General features: G+C 52.0%; 1 protein-coding gene and 1 long non-coding RNA gene across 3 annotated transcripts in view; one reads left to right on the top strand and one right to left on the bottom strand.

Moving 5' to 3' along the window:
- Positions 1–4306: 4306 nt before the first annotated feature.
- RTL1 (retrotransposon Gag like 1) lies at positions 4307–8489 on the bottom strand. The gene has a single exon (XM_003902282.5). The coding sequence runs from the start codon at positions 8434–8436 to the stop codon at positions 4357–4359; it is 4080 nt and encodes a 1359-aa protein (XP_003902331.1). The 5' UTR covers positions 8437–8489; the 3' UTR covers positions 4307–4356.
- Positions 8490–11352: 2863 nt separating this feature from the next.
- The window catches only part of LOC116275684, a 146142-nt gene continuing 136884 nt past the window's right edge, over positions 11353–20610 (top strand). Inside the window, exons 1-3 of one of the 2 annotated variants that reach the window (XR_004184771.1) lie at positions 11353–13382; positions 18352–18423; positions 18525–18691. This is a non-coding gene — a long non-coding RNA (uncharacterized LOC116275684). Of the gene's footprint in view, positions 13383–18351; positions 18692–20610 lie in introns of those variants that run through there. The other variant, XR_004184772.1, reaches the window with a different exon arrangement.

The raw sequence follows: 20610 nt of genomic DNA, 5'->3' as shown, positions 1-20610 counted from the left end.
ATTAACTTTCCTTTTTCTTTCCCCAGGAGGAAAAAAGGTTTGTATTATTTTTCTTTTAAACTTTTTATTTCCATAGGTTTTGGGCAATAGGTGGTGTTTGGTTACATGAGTAAGTTCTTTAGTGGTGATTTGTGAGATTTTAGTGCACCCATCAGCTGAGCAGTACACACTGAACTCAATTTGTAGTCTTTTATCTCTCACCCGCTTCCCACCCTTTCCCCCGAGTCCCCCGAGTCCATCGTATCACTTTATCAGTAGTTCTCCCCTGGGCCTGGGGGTTGCCGCTCTTCTTTGTAAGCCAAGCCCACTCTGGCTGGATTGGGCGGGAGAGCCAAAGAGGCGAGGTCATTGCTGTCTGCTGGTGTCGGGGGCCGTGGCCACTCTAGCACTGGGAGCCCCCTAGTCAATATGTGTGTGTGTGTGTGAACTGCGGATAAGTACGCTCACCTTAGTGTGTGACTGGATTCCCCCGCTGTAGGGCACGGGTGATTATGGCTGGTAAATTCTCTGTTTGGCCTTACCCTGCAAGGTAGTCCTGTTTGTCCCTCCACCATTTTTTTTTTTTTTTGAGACGGAGTTTCACTCTTGTTGCACAGGCTGGAGTGCAGTGGTGTGATCTCGGCTCACCACAACCTCCACCTCCCGGGTTCAAACGATTCTTCTGCCTCATCCTCCCGAGTAGCTGGGATTACAGGCATGTGCCACTACACCCAGCTAATTTTTTGTTATTTAGTAGAGACGGGGTTTCTCCATGTTGGTCAGGCTGGTCTTGAACTCCCGATCTCAGGTGATCAACCCACCTCGGCCTCCCAAAGTGCTGGGATTACAAGTGTGAGCCACTGCGCCCGGCCTTGCCCCTCCACCTTTGATGGCCCAACAGGAAAGGATGATGGTCCTCAACCGTCCTGGCTACAGGGACATGGGGACTGCCAATGCACCCCACATTTATCCGGGGAGCCCCTACCAAGCAGGGACAGAGGTTTGCCATTGAAGTCCAGCCTCTGGGACCCCCTGGAGTGGCCTCCAGGTGACCTGATCTAGGGACCCTCCATTACGACCCCAGGCTCTATCCCAAGGTAGTTCACTTCAAGGGACTTGGGAGCTCCAAGAAGAACGTCATCTGGGAACAGAGGGGGTTTTAGGAATCAGTGGCCCTTGGAGACTGGGTCTGGTTGTTCTGGAAACGGCCCTCCCTCTCACTACATCCCCTGTTTGATGGTGGGAAAACAGGCTGGAAGATGGACAGCCACTACCTGAGGTCACCCAGCAAGTCAAGGTTGGGGCCTTCTGGGGCCAGGTCACTAAAGGGGATCTGCACCTCTTGCAGCCGAGCCCCTGGCCTTAATGCATGGCAGTCTGTCTTGGGTTGCCATCAGAGGCAGAGTGCTAGGTGAACAGACAGACAGACAGACAGACACGGTGCCCTTGAGCTCCTGGAGCTGCTGTGCTGTTGGCTGCTGTGGGGGTCATTGCTGGGCCTTGTGACTGAAGGCAGAGTGGGTGAAGTGGCCCAGGCAAGAGGACAAAGAGCCACCAGGAAGGGGCCTCCATCCTGGCTCTGTCCTCAGCTCCTCTGCAGCCCATTCTGGGCCTTGATTTCCCCAAGTTTACCTTGGGAGAGTGACATAAGAAGTCTGTGGATGGGGCTGGGAGCTCTGAGTGCCAGCTGCACCCAGCACTTTATTCCTAACTCTGAATCCTCACATCAGCCTTGGTGGGTTGGAGTGACAGATGAGGAAACTGAGGCTGGGAGAGGCCTTCCTGCAGCCAGCCAGTGGAGGGAGAGAGAATCCCAGAGGTGTAGCCCCTGCCTTTGAACCTGGGGATCCTGACCATGATCTCCCGGTGCTGCTATCAGGGGTAGATTCTTCAGACAGGTGGATGGTGGGTGAAGGCCAGGTGCTGGGGACCTGTGAGGGCATCGTGAGCCCTGTGTGGGGCTGGGCAGTGCAGTGCAGGGAAAGAACAAGGCCGAGCCTGCAGTGCCAGCCTTGGGCTCCTGTGGGGTGTGTCCTTGGGCACGGGCTCCCCGCGGTGTGCCCAGTGGTCGTGGTTGACAAGGAGTAGGAGCAGGAGGCAGAGCCATGCTGTCTGGCGGCCGTTGTGCTCCCGTGCCTCCTCTGGAGGACAGAGTAGGGTATCTTCCATGTGGGAGCTGAGAACTCTGGGGCCAGGTGGAAATGGCTTCCCTAGGGGGTGAGGCTGCTCCAACTCAGGCTAGTCAGGTCCCTGCGGGGCCCCTGAGCTTTGAGCCTGAGATCTGTTGGGTGGTCTCATGGTGTGTCTTCAGGGGCAGGTTACTCATCAGGGAAGAGAGGGCAGAGCTGGTGTGTCCTGGCATTGCGGACCCGTGTGCACGGACCTGGTGTGTCCTGGCATGGTGGACCCGTGTGCACGGACCTGGTGTGTCCTGGCATGGCGGACCCGTGTGCACGGACCTGGTGTGTCCTGGCACGGGGGACCTGTGTGCACGGACCTGGTGTGTCCTGGCATGGGGGAGCCATGTGCACGGAGCTCCAGTGTTGTTGCCCTCCTAGCTGAAGTTCAAGGTCATGCTGAGAGAGGCCCACGGCTCCTTCTCCTCTGTGTCCTCACAGAACTCTTACCTGTGGAAGGGTGCTGTGGGATGGGGGCGCTCTGGGAGGTTGGAGGCCACTCCTGGATAGGTGTGACCCATGGCCAGGAAGAGGGGTCAGCGTGTGTTGGACTGTGGAGGGGGAGCTCAGAGTGAGTGAGTGCCACCTGCCTTACCTCCCCAACTCCCTGTGGGACCCCTGGCAGCCCCCCTACCCAGGTCAGTGCCAACACAATAACCCTCACAACAGCCATTTTGCCACTTCCTGGGAACAGCATGACCCTCTGAAATGGGACCCAGGCCTTTTCCTCTCGGAGTGGGAGTTAGGGCTTGTGGACCCTGCAGTGTGGGGCTCAGACTGCACCTTGTTTCTCACATGGCGAGGAGGCCAAGGCCAGAGGTGGGATTTGGGTTTCGGGGCTCCCTTTTCTCCAACCCTTAGGAGAGGCAGCCTCCACTCCCCCGCCTCCCACTGCCCTGAGGCAACTTTTCTGTCCTCTCCTCTCTTTGACATGAGCCTGTGGGGGGTGCACATCCTTGGTGGCCTCAGTGGTGGTGGGTACCTTCCCATGGCAGAAAGAAGTGCCCAGAGTCCTGGTGGGCGCACCTTCAGGAAGGTTGGGGGAGGCCTGCAGCCCATGTGCCAGGCCCCCAGGGGCTGTTTCAGGGCAGAGCATTTCTTGCCCCCACCCTTCCTGCCCAGTCCACTTGCTCCCTCCCCCACCCCGCCTACTCCCTTCCTCCTCCCATGCGTGTCCCCTCCCCTGCCTTTCCACCCACCACCTCCACTTTTAGAACAAACCCCAAAGTCAGACAGTCTTTTATTTTGCTTTAATTGAAGAGTGCAAAAGGATTGGGGGGTGAGAAAGCTCGGGGGTGGGGAAGGGTCTTCTCCCAGTTCAAAGTGGCAGTGTGGCTAGAGCCTCTCTGTGACTCAGCATGGTCCCCTGGGTGCCTGTGTGCCTTCTGGGACCCCCCCTCCCTTTATGGGGGGCCCCTGCACCCCTGCACTGCTCAGTGTTCAGTGTTGGGAGGGAGAAGTGCCCCAAGGCATGTAGGGGCCCTCGTCGCCATGCAAGTCTGGTAAGTGGCACTGGTACGTCGGGATGCCCCAAAGAGCGGCTTTGTCCAGGTAAGTCCAGAGCTCAGGGCCAGAGGAAGGCAGGGTCAAGAAAGCTGAAGCAGATGTGGTGGGGGTGGGCTTGCTTGCAGGGTGGGATGGGGGTGAGGGAGGCACCACATCATCAGACGTCGGGAGGTTGGGGGGATGGGGGTTGGGGGGAGGGGGCGGGAGCTCAGGGGAGCAGGAGCACTGGCGGTGGAGGTAGAAGAAGTCAGTGGAGCACCCGAGGTCAGTGTCCCAGGACGGCACAGGGTGGCCGTCACCAGGCCGGGTGGGGGTCCCCGGCACCTGCTTGCTTGGCTGTGCCTGCTGTGCCTGCTTCTTCATCTGGCCGTGCGTCATGGGGTCACTTCCTGTTCGCCACTGCTTTCTCCCTCATGGATGTCACTCCCGGGCACGGGCTTGGGACCTGGAGAACTGAGAACTCCCAGCCCAGGGCTGGCGCTGGGTCTCTGAGGACTGGATAGTCCGTTAGCACAGGTGGCATTGCTGGTTGATGAGCTGAAGAAGCTGTCGTCCTTCACAAGTGGGTTCCTCTTGGGTCAGGAGTGGCAGGAAGGGAAGCGAAGCAGGCTGAGGCACAGGGAGGCCAGGGGACATCAGGAGGCATTGGGGCGAGAAATAGAGGGGACTCTTTGCTGGAGACGGGGAGGCATCTTCAGTCGAGGTCAGCATCTTCGTCCTCGTCAGGCAGCTCTTCCAGCCTTGCCTCCTCCCTGGGCTGGCTCTCCCAGGCGGGGACGGGCAGGGCCTGCCTGTAGATCAGGGTCAGGAACTGGCTTAGGGCCCTGACCGCCTGCTCCCGGCTGAGCAGGTGCAGCTGGCCGTCTGCACCGCGGATGTGGAGCAGGCGGCTACTGAGGAATTCCAGGACCTGGGGATCCATGAGGTGGCGTGGGCGGGGTGGGGGGGAGGCTCCTGTGTGGCTGGGCGAGGCCTCCTGCACGTCGTTGTCCTGCTTGTCCTGCGAGGTGTCTTGCAGGCCGTCATGCAGGCCACACTGACGGTAACGTTGCAGGTCGTCTTGCAGGGCTTCTCGCAAGACGACATCCTCATCACCAACGACGTGCAGCTCCAGGTAGCGGTTCTCACGCAGGGCAGGGAGGCGGCCCTCCCAGGGGGTGACTCTGACACCGAAGAACTCACACAGCGTCATCCAGAACCCAGGGGTGAACTGCAGGCCTCGGTGGGTCTGGGAGTGCAGAGCGTTTCGCTGCCAGCGGCCAGGACCCAGGAATAACTCGGCCAGCTCCCGGGCTGGGATGGTGTTTGCGCCCGCGAGAGCGGGCATCTGGGTGAGCAGCTGGGTGATGGCTGTCGTGATGCTACTGCCTGCGATGAGGGACGAATCCAGGATGAGTCGTAGGGAGCGCTGGGGCTGGGGCCGAGCCACCTGCATGGCGGGTGCCGGCAGCACCGAGAGGCACTGTCTCACCCGCAGTAGCACAAGGATGGCTGCCAGGGCTAGGGTGTTCTTCCAGTACAGGAGGCCTCGGAAGAAATGCAGAATGACGGCCCTGATCTGGGCCATGCTGAAGTGGGCGAGGAAGCTGTTGAGGATCTGGTCGATGGGTATTGTGGCCAGCAGCTCTTGCTGTAGGGTCTGTTCGTTGGACTCATCCTGGTCTTCATTCTCTTCTTCCCCGGATTCTGTGGCTGGATCCCTGGGGAATCCCCTTGAGGCGAGCAGCAGGGTTTGCCTGGCGGCGGTGTTCCTCTGGAAGGCTCTCCTCCACCGGAGGTTTCTCACAGGTGGCAGCGCTCGGCCACCATCTTGTTCTGGCAGCTCCATGACTTCAAAGTTGAAGTGGGAGAAGAAGAAGACCCAATGCCCGGGGAGAAGTACGGTGAGCCTGTCATTATTCAGAGAGGCTAGATCCTCTGTGTTGAGAAGGATCATGATGGGCTCCTCGGTGTTCTCCAGGTAGCGGCACCACACCATGAAGGCAGCCCGTATTGGAAGAATCTTCATCTCCACTTGAGAGTACTCAACCTCGATAGGGGAGATGTTGCGGGAGTAGAAAGCACAGTAGGCCCTCTTGCCGGTTTGGTCGTCAATTTGGATCAGGGAGGCGTGCAGGGCCGTGCTGGTGACCCCGGTTTCCAAGTAGAACGGGTTCTGGGGCTTGGGGTGGTGGAGGAGGGGTGCCTTGCGGAAAGCCCTCTTGAGGCACTCGAAGGCCTCCTGCTCCTCGACTCCCCAGTAGAACTGGTCGGAGCTCAGCAGCTGCCGCACCAGGGGCTCTGCGATGATGCTGAAGCGCTCCACGAAGTGGCGGTAGGGGAAGACGAATTCGATGAAGTTTCTCAGGGATAGCCTGGAGCCAGGGGTAGGGTACCCTGTTATGATGGTCATGACGTTTTTGTTCAGTTTCACCCCTTTGGGGGTGACAACGAAGCCCAGGAATTCCACGGTTTGGCGGTGGAACTGGCTCTTGTCCAGGGAGCAGTAGACGCTGTGATGGCGGAAGCGGACCAGGACTTGGCGGACGTGGTGGAGGTGCTCCTCCTGACTCATTGAGTAGATCAGGACTTCCTGGCCATAAGAAAGCACGAGGAACCCTAGCATGTCCTTTAGGATGAAGTGAATCACGTTCTGAGGTATGATAGGGTCTGGGGAGAGCGCGAACGGCTGGTAGCTCTTCATCTCTTGAAGCTCCAAACCAAACGCTGCTTTCCACACATCTTCGGTGCGGTGCACGTTCACGCTTTCTTCCACAATGGTCCCACGCAGCTCCAGTTTTGTGAACCACGCGGCTCCGTGTAACTGGTCAAACAGTTCCGGAATCATCTGTATGTAGTCCTGTCTGTCGGTCAGCATGTCCTGCAGGTCCCAGTATTCCTCTTGTAGCCTGGCTCTTTCTTGCATCCTGGCACCCACAGGTTCCCAAGGCGCGGTGGAGGGACACTCGTAAAAGGTCTCGCTGTGATCACTGTCTCCAGCCTGCTGAAGCTCAGAGGGCTCTGATTCAGAAAGATCATCGGATCCGTCTGAGCTTGGCTGGTCGGAAGTCTCCTCATCTGCTTCCTTCGGGTTAAACACGTCGGCCAGGTCTGAGTATGGGTGTGGCAGTCCGGGTAGCAGGCTCATGCCGTGCCTCTCTAGGGCAATGCATGGTGGGGGCGGGCGAAAGCAGTTCTTCAGGCAGTAGGGAGAGTGGAAGGTGCAGCGGCCTTTGATCCAGTCGACTTCAGGGGCATGGACTCGGAGCCAGCGGATGCCTAGGACCACGGAGAAGTTTGGTGAAGGTACGATGTCAAACTCGATGGACTCCTGGTGGTTCTGGTGGATGCACACCAGGGGCTCCGTGTAGAGCCAGATAGGCTCGTTGCCAATCAGTGAGCCGTCCACGGATTGGACCGGCTGTGGGTAGGGCTTCTCATAAAGCTCCACGTAGTGCTCCTGGGCGAACTTCTCATCCATGAAGTTGCCGTCAGCTCCCGAATCCACCAGGGCCTGGACCGCGACGCTGTGGTAGGGGTTCACTCTCACCATGAGCAGCAGGAAGAGGTGGGCGCGGTTGATGCCCGGATGGACTTCGCTGGGCAGCCAGCTGCTGACCATCCACCTCTCTGGAGCAGGTGAGTCGATCCAGGTCAGGTTCCGGGGGCGGGCCTCGGGGGGCAGCCTGAGCATGGCTCTTCTCTCTGCCAGCTTCTCTTCTATTTGCAGGATGAGCACAATCAGACTGTCTAGGGAATCCGGCTGAGGGACCCGGAATAGATAGTGCCTGATCTCCTCGTTGAGCCCCTGGCACAGGTGGGCCTGCAGGACTTCATCTGGCCAGCCCAAGATGGGTACCAGGCTCTGGAACTCATCGATGTACTCGGTGGCAGAGCGGCTGCCCTGCCTGATTGTGAACATGGCCTCTTCTGCCACACGCAGTGTCTGGCGGTACTCAAACACCTCTGACATGGCCTCCAGGAAGGCTGGGAAGTCTCCCATCAGGGGGCTGTTTTCCTGCAGTAGAGCTTTGGCCCATTCTAATGCCAAGCCGGAGAGGTGGTTGATGACATAGCCAACTCGCAGACGGTCGTTACAGAACATTCTTGGGTAGCTCTGTAAGGTCAGTTGGCAGAGTACGATAAACTCGTGGAATTCTCTGCGATCACCAGAGAAGTGCTTTGGGGCGGGCAGTTGGCCTGCATTGATCCCTTTGATCAAGATCTCTTCTGCTACTCTCTGTTGCTCTTTGAGGTCTTGCATTCGGAAGTACAGCGAGATGATGGACCTCACCATGGCCATAAGTTCTGCGGTTGAGTGCTCGGTCTGGTTTTGCTCTTCTTGAGGAGTCTCCTCCCTTCCCGATTCCTTCAGGTCAGTGTGAGCCTCTTGCTCTTCTTGGGCTCCCGATGGGTTGACTGACGCTTCTTTCATCCTATCAGATGCTCCATTGAGTGGATCCCCCCTTGCCTGGTGTGAACCGTTGCATGACTCCTCCATGTCTTGGAGTAGGTCATTGGGTGGATCCTCTATTTCCTTACGTGGGCCACTGGATGGCTCCTCCATGTCTTGGAGTAGATCAGTGGTCAGCTCTTCCATTTCCTCGAGTGGGCCACTGGGTGGCTCCTTCTTTTCCTGGGCTGGGCCGCTGGCTGGCCCTGCCTCTCCCTGTACTCCACTGCCCGATGTCGCCTCGGTGGTGTTGGATGAGCCCTCGGAGGACTCCATTTGTTTTGATGATGGATTCTTATGCTCCATCATCGTCTCAAATGAGTCTTCAGAGGGTTCTATCATTTCGTCGGATGGAAAGGAGTGTATTCTGAAGATTGGTAAGGTTGTGACGGCGTCCAGTCAGTAGCTGGGACCGTGGAGATCAGAACCTGGTGGTGGAGGGGGAGTGGGGGATAAAGGCAGTAGTTTAGGATCTCATGAGGTGGCAGTGTGAAGGTCTCAAGGACAAATCAGATGCCCAACTAATCAGAGCAGAGAGAAGTGGGGGAAAGCCTTCTATGCAAGCCAGCTTCCTTGGCTGGTCACTTGGGGTGCCCCCAGGGAGGGAAGATCTGTCAGCCCCTGACCTGCTTCCCAGGCTTATTCAGTCTGCCTGTCCTGTCCATTTCCTCCATAGATGTGAGCCCATAAACTCTGTGGAGTGACGGGCTAGGAGCAGCCACCATGGCAGGCGGGCACCTGGCAGTGTGCACAGGCTGCTGCATTTCACCCTGGCACATGCACCTGGTCAATCCTCTTTTCCTGCTTTGGTCACCTGAGAATTACAGAGGTCACATCTCAGCACCATCCAAAGCCACCCCTGGCAGGCTCATGGCTCTGGAGCAAGCCCAGCTGCCTTGGTTGTGGGGTGGGAATCTCTAGCAAAGATGCCTACTGTTTCACCAGCACAGTGGAAGAGGAGAAAGTGGGCACTTGGTCACTGTCCCATCAGTTGGGTCAGCAGCCCAAAATAGCTCTTATTCCCTTCCCCATGTTCAAAATAGAAATTTTAGGAGGTGTGTACAGGTCTGGGTTCTTTTTTTTTTCCATAAAGTTCATAACATACCTATTACATGCTAGATAATTGCATATTTGTTACTTGATTCCAACTCAGACTTGCGGCCAATTTCTCTTTCTTGATTTGGTCTCCTTCCAATGCTATGTTCTCCTGAGCTCTGAGCTGTTGAGGAGATCTTCAAATAATCTCCTTCTCTTCCCACAATCTCCACTCTCCCAGGACTGACCTCTTTGTGAGGCTTCTGGAACTTCACACATCTGGCCTGAATTTCACCAATGCAAGCATGTCTGCACGCCTCCCCAATCTTATCCTTCCAGGTCCCCTTCTTCACTCCAGTAGGGCTGGTCTCCTCATTCTAGCAAATATCTTTTTCTCTCTGTTGCTGGTTGGGCCCTCCCAACAGAGACATGTATCTGGCAGAGTTGGGACATTGAATGTGGCGGTTGGGGGGAGCCTGTGACATCTTTGGAATCTGACGGTCCCAGAGTGGATTTTTGGAAATCTAGTGTTGGGTGATTTCAGTGGGCTGAGACAGAATTGAAAGAGAATGTCTTGGTTGGGGTTATTTGCATATTTCTTCTTTGCTGGGGCAGAGCAAATTGAGCTTTGATTATCTGATAGATTTGATTATCTGTAAAGTTACTGCTCTTTATACATTTAACACCTTTTGTTACTTCTCAGTTTTCTTCTAAGCCACTGGACCCATCTGTAAAAAAACATGCGTTCCCCCTTACATGAAACTCATTGGCTAAAATCCAAGCTTTCCAACAGGATACAAAATTCAGATCTGCTGTTTCTCAAAATTAAGTACACCCTTGTTAGCATGACACTTAAATTTGATCATGCAGACTCTCTGATTAAAGCCTTCCACTGTTTATTTACTGTCTGCAACATTAAATCCAAACCTTCTAGCATAAACATATCTGACATGTAAACTCACCAAAACTATTCTCTGGCTAAAATGGAAGGGCCTTAATATAAGATTCTTACTTTGTCATTCCTCAAGGTAGCGATGACATTTTTTTAAAGCACAGTATACAAATTAGCATGGTATAAGAATTATAAGGATCATCATCATCATCATCACTGCAGCAACATATACACAGCACATTGCATAACGTAACTCATTTCCTCTCCAAAAAAGTCCTCTGAGGTATGCATTATTACTGTAAAATTCCAAACCTCTAATATAAAATTCTAATTGAAATACAAAATGTAACTAAGTAATTCATCTGCAGACTCATCTATCAGGAATGAAAATCTCAGCATGTCTCTCACTTAAAACTCTTTATTGGTGAAAATTTAAATTTCTTAGCAAGATGATTTAAAAACTAGATTATGCACTCTCTTAATATAAAGTCTTCACTCCTTAACATATTTACAAATTCGACCATGTGAATGATTAAATCCTTCAATGTTCCTGCCTTCAGCTCAAAATCTAATATCCTTGGCATGTTAGAAAAATCTTAATACTTCTTAACATCAAAGTTTAAACTGTTAGCAAGATGAATAAAGGTCATCTCATAATTTCTCTATTTAACACATACAAAAATTCATTTTTATTGCCTGTAAAGTTTCAACCACTTAGCATAAAATAAAAATTTTCACTATGTAATTTGCTTGCCAACTGATTAATACGAACCCCCAAATCTCATCAGGTCACTCCTAAAACCCTTTATTGGCTTAATTCCAAACCTCTTTGCATGATATAAAATTCTGATCATGTCATTCCTCAAAATAAAAAGGTCACACTCCCTTGCAAGATACACGAATTTGCTCTTATAACTTCTGCTTAAAGCTTTATTCTATCTCTTAATTACCTATGAGATAAGGTCTAATTATTTTTAGCATAGAACAATACATTTTACTATAAAATTTCTCTGACTACCCAAGACAAAATTTCTGCCATGTTACTGCCTTAAAAATCTCTTAATGGGCCACGTGCGGTGGGTCACAGCTGTAATCCCAGCACTTTGGGAGGCCAAGGCAGGTGGATCACTCGAGGTCAGGGGTTCAAGGCCAGCCTGGCCAACATGGTAAAATCCCATCTCTACTAAAAATACAAAAATTAGCTGGGAGTAGTGGCTCATGCCTGTAATCCTAGCTACTTGGAGGCTGAGGTGGGAGAATCACTTGAACCTGGGAGGTTGCAGTCAGCCGAGATTGTGCCACTGCACTCCGGCCTGGGCAACAGAGGGAGACTCCCTCTCAAAAAAAAAAAAAAAAAAAAAAAATTATCTTAATGGCTGAAGTCCAAATTCCTTAACATGGCATAAAAATGTAATCCTGTCATCCCTTAAAATAGTGTCCAAACTTCTTAGCATGCTATGTAAATTTAATCATATAACTTCTTTTTATAAAAACATGCTCTGTCTATAAATGACCTGTCTCCTCAGCATGGAGTCCAGCCTGGGTGCCCTCGTGCCTCGGGGACGCCTCTGCTTAGGAGTGTTCCCATGCTTATTCATTATCTGGTTCATCAAATCCAGACACCTTAACTTAAAATATGTTTACAATCCAATTCCTCTGGAGACAAAACTCTCATCAATTTACTCCTTAAAACTCTTTACTGGCTGACATCCAAACGCCTCTGCACAAGATTTCAACAATGAGCTCAATGAGCTCATCCCCCACCCCTTCCAAATACAACACTTGAATGCTTTCAACTCTCATGTAAAATCACATCTCCTTAGCATAGGAGCAAAATCTGATCCTATCATCTTTATCATAGAGATCCTGTCTTTTAGCTGTGCCAAAATGCACTTGTTTGAGCATGTAACTTCTCAACTTAAAACTTCTCGAAGTTTCTTCATTGCCTGTAACATAAAGTCCCAACTACTTAACGCAAAATGCAACATTTTACCATGTAATTTCTCTCAGGATGGTCTATTAAAACCCCCCAAATCTCATCCTGTTACCGCTTTAAGCCCTTTATTGGATTAAATCCAAAATTATTAACATGATACAAAAATTCGATCATGTCATCCCTTAAAATAATTCACACTTCCTAGGACAATATATAAAATTTGATCTTATAACTCCTTTTTAAAATCTTACAGTGTCTCTTAATAGTAAATGGAAGAAAAGTCAAAATTCTTAGCATAAAATGTGAATTTTATTTTGGAATTCACTGCATACTATTTATCAAACACAAAAAACTCACCAGGCCACTCTGTTAGAAAGATTTATTGGCTAAGTCAAATTCCTAGGCGTGTGCAAAAATCTAATCATGTTGGAGCCTCAAAATAAATTCCAAATTTCTTTTCATATTCGCAATATTGATCATTTAACTTCTCTGATTAAAATCTTTCAATTTTGGTGTCAACATTAATCACACCTCCTAGGCAAGCTCTGCAGGTTGAAACTGGCACTCCCCCAAGACTGAAAGTCAAAATGTTTGCACATGATTGTTAAATTGGTGGCCGTTACTTTTCTTTTACAATTTCCAGCGTTTCCTTGTTGCTTGTAACGTGAATCCCAAAGCAGTTACGCGTAAAATATATTTTATCATGTTTTTCTGCATACTTATCTCCCACAAGCAAGAATCTCATCATCACATTTCTTAAAACCCTTTGGCAAAAATCCAGACTCCTTAGCATGATATAAAACTTTGATCCTGTCATCCCTCAAAACAAAGTCCAGATTTCTTCCCAGGAAACTCAAATTATGAAACTCTTGCTTAAAATCTTAACGTGTTTTCATCACGACAAAAAGCCTCACCATCTTAGCAAGGCACCCACTTTTAATCATGGCACTCGTAGCTTCCAACCTGTCAAATTTCATGTCCTCAACATAAAATCTAAATGCCTGAGCATGAAATGAAAATTGGACCAAGTATTTCTTAACGCTGAAAATCTTTAGATTGCTCTTCTTTACTTAAACTATAAAGCTGAAGTTCTTTTCCCATGAAACCAGACCTTTTCACCATCTACCCTTTCCAGCTTCCATTTCCTGTTCCTCATGCTTGTCTCTGACAAGACTGAGTTTCCCATTCTCCAACCTCCAAACGCATTTTGATTTTATTGTCCCCAAATTTTTCGTTTCTTTGTTTTTTTTTTAACCAAGTCCTTCTGCCCATAATTAATTCATACAGCAGCATGTCCTGATTCTTTTTCTGGGCCAGGCATGGTGCTCGATACCCGATGGACGGAAATGGAGGCAGACCCACCCTGCAGGTCATCACTAGGAAGGAGAAGTGACTCATGTCCTGGAGACAATTACTCCCCTGGAGGTGAGTGAGGGGCCTTGGAAGTAGGGTGAGGGGATTCCCTCCACACCTGCTGAGCATCTGCCTCTCTGGGAGGGCTTTGGGCATTGTCGGGACCTGTCGGGCCTCCAAATTCTGGCTTTAGATGGGCACTCTGGGATTCCCATCTGGCTTCAACTGCCTACCAGCCGGCCTGCCAAAGCCTGGGCCCTACCTCTTCTCTGGGCTTTGCAGAAATCATATTCTCAGTCCTTCAAATGTGGCTCAATACGTGTTGTTCTCAAATCTCATGACAATTTTTTAAGAAATACCTATTGATTTGAAAATTCCCACCTTATTTAAAAAAAAAAAAAAAAAAAAAGAAGCCCAGCATATAATGCACCTGGTTTGGGGTCAGAATTGCCTTTGAGGTCTTCGAGTGGGACCCTCTTCCCCCCCAACACTCAGAGACAGACGCCCCAGCCTCACCAACTTCAGTGCCCAGAGCCTCGGTCGGGTCAGCTCCTTGCTTGCCTCTGAGCCAGTGGCCCATTGGGTCAGGGCTGCCAACGTGTGTCTATGAAGGGTTGGGTGTGGGGGGGCCATGGGGGGGACAAATCCCTCAGCAAATACCTCTCTCTGTCAGCTCGCCTGTACAGTAAAGGAAATCTGATTTTAAAAATAGAGCTTGGAAGAGGAGATGAGAGGATATTTAGGAGCAGAGCTGAGCCTGGGGCGGGGGGCCGGGGTGGAGGAATTAGGGGAGAGGTGAGGACAGGGGAGGAGGGTGGGAGGCTGGGGGGCTGAGGAGGAAGGTGAGGCTGGTGAGGAGCGGGGAGGCTGTGAGGATGGAAAGGGGAGTAAGGGAGATGTGGGTTCTCTGGAATGCTGGCCATGCCCCCTCTCCTAGCCTCCAGAAATTAGCCCAGTCACACCTGGGGCCCCTGGCTCTCTGGGCGGCCAGGATGGGTGTCAGGTGAAGGTCCCTGTCCATCTTGGCCTCCATGTAGGTGGTGCTCAGAGCTCCTTGGGTTTGAGGATCATAGCTACTGGGTCTTAGGGGTGAAGTGGCCTCAAAATGAATGCCCCCTGCAGCTGCCTCTGCTGCCTGGCCTGCTCTGGCTTCCGGTGGATGGAAGGCGTAGCGCCATAGTGAGGGTGGGCATGCAAGCATCCTGGGAGGGTTTGTTATTATTTATTGATTATTATTATTATTTATTTTCTTGAACTCACGTCAAGGTTAAAATGTGTCCATGGCAGCTTAAGGCTTGGAAGCCTTCCTGGTTTCCCCGGTGTGAACAAGCGTTAAGGATGGCTCATTCGGTGGGAGTGGGCGAGGAGGCTGGTGAGATTCCTGGGAGCTTCCTGAGGGCCTCATGAGGAGCTTGGGTTGGGTCCCGGGAGTCCCAGTGGACTGTGGAGTCTGCCGGGGCTGCTGGCCTGGCATAGCTTACATTGGAGTCCTTCCCCCGGGACCCTTCAGTCTTGCGCAGCCTTAACTGTGGCTACAGACGACTTGAGCCTTACAGGGTGGGAGGCCGCTGGCATCTTGGCCCAGGGCAGCCCAGTCTTGGACATTCCCTCTTTTCCCCTATAGTCTGGACCAAGGTCCTTGAATGCCAGGCCCCATGGGCCTTGGACTTCATCGTAGTGATGGGGAAACTGAGTCTTTGGAAGGAGGAACAGGGAGTTACAGTAGAACTAGGCTGTCCCCAGGGTATGTCTAAATCCCAAACCACCCAGCAGGCTAGGGGTCTTCTGTAGAGGGACCCTCAGCCCCTCACCTTGCTAAGCCACTGAAGTGACAGGCAGTGCCCGGGCCCAGCAGCACTCCTGCTGCTGTGTCCCTGCCCCCTCCACGCTTGACTGGCAGCTCCAGGGGGCAGCTGGATCACTCTGCCCAGAATAACCCTGGGAAGGGGCGTGTGCCGCCTGTGGGAGGGGCCGTGCGAGGGGTAACGGGTGAGCTTGTCCTTGTCTTGCCCAAATCAGCGGGGCCAATCAGCTGCTCCTGAGGCTGATCTTGCCTTTCAAGGCAAGTGGGCAGGGACAGGCCTGCACCAGCCTCCTAGCCTAGATGGGCACTGACTGTCAACGTGACCTTCCTCTCCCAGGTCCTCAGTTTCCCCATGTCTGCAGGGAGGCTTTGAGCAGTGGTCTTCTCGCTGTGCTCCTGTAGCTCTGGGGTTCCTGAGAGGTGCCTGTGGGGGGCCCTGGGAAACAGTAATGAGAGGAGGTGGCTGGTCCAACAGGTGGAGCTCAGGGACACCCATCGCTGCCTTAGTTCCACCAGCTGCTCCTATAAATTGGGGTCATCATATTGTTTCATTTAAACAGAGGTTGCCAGATCTGAGCAATGGTTGAAAGCACAGACCATGTGGTCTCTTCTAGTGGCTTGTCTTGATTTTCCAACCTGGGCTGGGAGGGGTGTAAGAGTGGAACCTGCTTGTCTCTCTACTCTGGGCGGGAGTAGAGAGAACCTGCTCTCCGCTCTCGCCCAGTGGGCTGCATGGAGGAGCCCAGGTGGCTGCAGGCCTAAGAGTGTGGCTGTTCTTAGAGTAGGAAGGTGAAGACTTCAAGGCAAACAGGGAGGGCCCCACCTCGGGGCCTGGTGGAACTAGAATGAGGGCAGGAGGCAGATGAGAGGCTGGCTAACCCGGCAGAACCTCAGTTTCTCAACTTGCAGAAAGGTAGGAGCACCTCCTTCCCAGGGAGGACGGGTGTGTGTAGCTCTTTGTAAACTGTAAATGCTACGGACAAGTCAGGGATAGCTACTGTCATTAGAATTCTTACAATTATTACTTCCGGAACACTCACTGTAGTCGGAACGGTGAAGATTTGGACAGCATTTCATGCACGGTGTCAAGTTTAATTTTCCCATTAACCCCACAAGGGGACGATGCCCTGCTTGGAGAGTGAGTAAACTAGAGTCCAGCGGGGTGAAGTGGCTGCTCTGGAGCCATAATTATCAGCGACAACAGTGCATGGACCCAGGGCACAGGACCTTCCCCGGGAGGGGCAGGCTGATGAGTGGAGTTGGTGAGGGGTACGTGCGGAAGACGGAATGTGACCCAGAAAGGGACGGTGAGATACATTCTAATGAGTCTCTGAGTACCTGCTCTGTGTCAGGCATGATTCTAGCCACTCACCCCTAAAACTGACTTTGCTCCTAACGAGTTGGGGGATGTGCCGCTGTCTTACAGAGTTAAACTGGGATTCGGAGGGCGAGGTGCTGGCACAAGGTCCCGGAGAGACAGAGGCAGGGTTTAAAGCCAGGTTTCTCCTTTCTCCCCTGGTAGACGGTGAGGGCAGGAGCAGATGCCCAGGATGGGTTTGGCAGTTGCCATTTGGGGACCTGTCGGGACCTTCAGGGCCAGATATGCCATCTTCATTCCATGGTGTTGATACTGCCAGCCTCGTGGCCTGGGGGGCATCCAGACCACAAGAGTGGGGGTCTCGCTGTCTGCCTCCATCTCCCCCAAAGGTGCTTGCTGTCATTCCCAACTCATTCTAGCTTATTTGGTGTTGGAGGAGGGACAGGACAGCTGGCCCAGGACCTGCTAATTATAGCTGCTCAAGTATTTGAATAGAGGCCTTGAGTACTCACCACCATGTCATGTTTTTTGCTTACAGACAAATGAACCCTTTAACCCTTGTCTTGAGTGCCAGCCCATCCCATTCACTGCCCCACCTCCCCTGCCCGCCCACCCGATCCCTGGGGGAGGTCGACATGGGACCTCTGCCCCACATCTTACCTTGATGTGGGCTGCAAGTGTTCAAGTGGGTCTCCTCCCGTCCTGTGCCACTCGATCCTTGCTGCTCACTAAAAAGTTATTGAATACATTTGTTTCTTTAATTATGAAAGTCCAGTCTTTTTGACATGCATACATTTTCTACAGTAGCAACCACAGTGCACACACACAGTCTTCCCGCCTGCTCTGCTTGTGTGCCTTTCTGTTATGAGCTTCTTTTTTCCATGTGGCTACATTGGGGACCTCCGTGATGCTTCCTGAGTGCCTACTATGTGCCAAGTGCTGCTTTCAGCATTTTACAGGTTTTCACTCTTTCAATCCTTCTAAGAAGCTGTGAGGGCCTTCCTTTTATAATCCCCATTTTTCAGAAGAGGAATCTGAGGCCCTGGGACATACATCCACCCACCCGGGCCCATGCTAACTTTAATAACCTGGACTGGGCAAGGACTAAGTCCAGCCAGAGCATCAGCCTCACTGGCATCCTCGCTGGCCATGGCCCTGCAGCCTTGCTCTTCAGCTCCTGGAAGCTTCCTGCCCTTGGTGGACGCCCAGTTTGCTCTCTAGCAAATGGATAGAAAAGTTTATGTGAGTCTGGCTAGGTGGGGTGGCTCACACCTGTAATACAGAGCATTGGGTGGCCGAGGCAGACAAATCATTTGAGGTCAGGAGTTCGAGACCAGCCTGGCTGACACAGTGAAACCTTGTTTCTACTAAAAATACAAAAATTTGCTGGGCGTGGTGGCATGCGCCTGTAATCCCAGCTACTTGGGAGGCTGAGGTAGGAAAATTACTTGAATTTGAGAGATGGAGGCTGCAGTGAGCCGAGATCATGCCACTGGGCTCCAGTCTGGGCAACAGAGTGAAAATCTGTCTCAAAAACAAAAACAAAAAAAAAAAAAAAAGAAAAAAAATGTGTATTTGAGTCTGGACCCCGGCCTCTGTTGGACTCTGAGTAAATCTTAATTTAGCTTCCGGAGCTGCAACTCCTTCCTCCTGACCCCGCCACCTGCATGCGCCATTCTAAGTGGCTGCGCCCCAGGCTGGTCATCCTTTCCACTTTAGGTCCCCATACACTGTGACCCCATGGGGTTTTTGTCCTGCTCCCTCATATTAATCTGCACTGGTGATTCCTTTCTCCCATCCTTCCCTCGGAACACAGTAGGGCTGCTGGCAGCAGGTGAGGCCTGGGGCAATGGCTCAGAGAGGCAAGATGCCATTTGGCCATGCCAACGAGTGACCAGTTTCTCTTCTCGCCCTCCCAGGTGGTGTGAAGGGGAGATGGCTGCTTTCTCCTGGGAAGGGAGCAGATGCCTGGCCCAGGACCAAATCAAAAGGTCTGAAAAACTATATTGCTTGTCCTAATGTGTAAATTTCAACAATTTGCAAATTTGTAGATTCTTTAGAATGGAACTAACTCAAGCCCTTCATTCTGCAGCTGAGGCTCACTGCCCCCAGTGGGCAGTGGGTCCAGGGGTTTCTGAGGCCAGGGCATGGCCCAGTCCTGCTGCCCCCAGGATGGCACCTGGCTTGGAGGCGTGAGGGGCCCTGTTAGTCTGACTTTGAAGAAGACCAGCCTTCCAGACTCGCTTGGTGCCCTGCCAGGTATGTGCGCTCTTCTCTCTTCCACCCGATAGTCCCTATTGGGAGATGGGGTCTGAGAGGAGTCAGGGTCATATAACCTTAACACAGTATATTATCCAAAAACCCAATAACCCTGTTACTCTTGTTTGTCTGCTATGTGAAACCAAGGGTGGTGTTAAAGTTTATCACCATGATATACAGATGTGCATGGGGGCATCTGGGACGGGGCTCAGGGGGTCTACCTGGAGGTCAGAGAGGCCAGGCTCTGCTTAGGGGAGATGGATGACTGTGGGGGTCAGATAGGGCAGGCTCTGCTTAGGGGAGATGGATGACTGTGGACGGGTGGCTATAAATCATCCTCCCCGTCTTACATAGGATGGGGATGCAACTTTCAAGAGTTGCCTTGATCGATACCTTAAAGGAAATAAAACAGAAAATGCTTGGCACATAGTAGATGCTCAACACATGTAGAAAAGGCACCTATTTTAGGTGGATCTGCCCCCAAATGGCCCTTTTGCAAGCCCTTCTCATTTTTTGGAACCCAAAGGGAAGATGTGGGGAGCCGGGTTGGGGTGGAGGGGAAGGGCGACGTGAGGTTGCAGAGGGCATTTTCTTGAGGCAATGGCATATCTTTCATTGGCATTGGCTGGGTTTATGTGGACTTTGAGAGGAGTGGAGTGTCTCCAACTGGGGCTACCCCAGCCTGCAGGTTGGATGCAGGTAACCTCAGTCTGGGCACTGCATTTTTATTTACCATAAAAATATTTCATATTTGCTGGGTGTGGTGGCTCATGCTTATAATCCCAGGACTTTGGGAGGCTGAGGTGAGTGGATCACCTGAGGTCAGGAGTTTGAGACTAGCCTGGCCAACATGGTGAGACCCCGTCTCTACAAAAATACAAAAAATTAGCTTGGCGTGGGGCGCATGCCTGTAGTTCCAGCTACTCAGGAGACTGAGGCATGAGAATAGCTTGAGCCCGGGAGGCAGAGGTTGCAGTGAGCCGAGATCGCACCATCGCACTCCAGCCTGGGTGACAGAGCAAGACTCCATCTCAAAAAAATAAAAAATAAAAAAAAATTATATTTGCAAAACTATGGCAATCACCTCAAGGTTTTCAAGGTTTTCACAGGAACCAAACCCAGTCTAAAATAAAATGCTATGTAATAAATAGTGGAGCCTCACATGCAGGAAAGGTGATTAAGAGCGAGGCATGTGGGCCGACGGCTGCTTAACCTGTCTCAGATTTCTTCTGCACAAAGTAATGGTTGAAAATAGGTCTCTGCCTGGCAGAGGGGAAAGAAGTACTCAGAGGCCTCTGTCTGCATTAGCTCAGCGCGACGGGAGACATTTAACCAATTAACCAATGACTGATCTGTGCGGATGGAGACTGAGCAGGACGAGGGTGTCAACTGACTGGGTGTAAAATGGGCTTAGTTTTGTCTTCTTGGTGTCTGGGAACCTCAGTGCCTTTCTATGTAGATAGGAGTATGCTTGTCACATCCTTGTCGCACGTGTAAACCTGTGCCTGTTTGAGGACTCTGAGAGCCTATGATGGCTGCAAGGGGCCTGAAGCTTAGTGTGCAAGCAGGAGCTGGGGACAGAGGGGCTTCTGATGGGAGTCGGGGTGCCTCCCCTGGATGTGGGGGTGGGCTAGGGTGGGCAAGGTTCCTTCCCGTTCTCCTGCAGCTGACAGTTAGAAATGCCAGTGCCGTTTAGCCACAGTCCCTCTGGGTTAGAGTCGGGAGGAAACATGGGTGTGTTTTGCACAGGAATCAAGCTGTCAAGGGGCGCGGTGAGGCCCCAGCTTCTTACCAGCAAGCCTGCTCGGTTGTGAATGCGAGCCGCCGGGCCGCAGCTCTCTAGAGGCCCGTGTCCCCACCGCCTGGCCCTATCTCATGTCACATTCCCCCGAGGTCTCATTCCACTCGGCTAATCTTCA

Source organism: Papio anubis, chromosome 7 (genome assembly GCF_008728515.1).
Source record: "Papio anubis isolate 15944 chromosome 7, Panubis1.0, whole genome shotgun sequence".
Classification (NCBI taxonomy): domain Eukaryota; kingdom Metazoa; phylum Chordata; class Mammalia; order Primates; family Cercopithecidae; genus Papio; species Papio anubis.
This window is presented reverse-complemented; position numbering and strand designations above follow the sequence as displayed.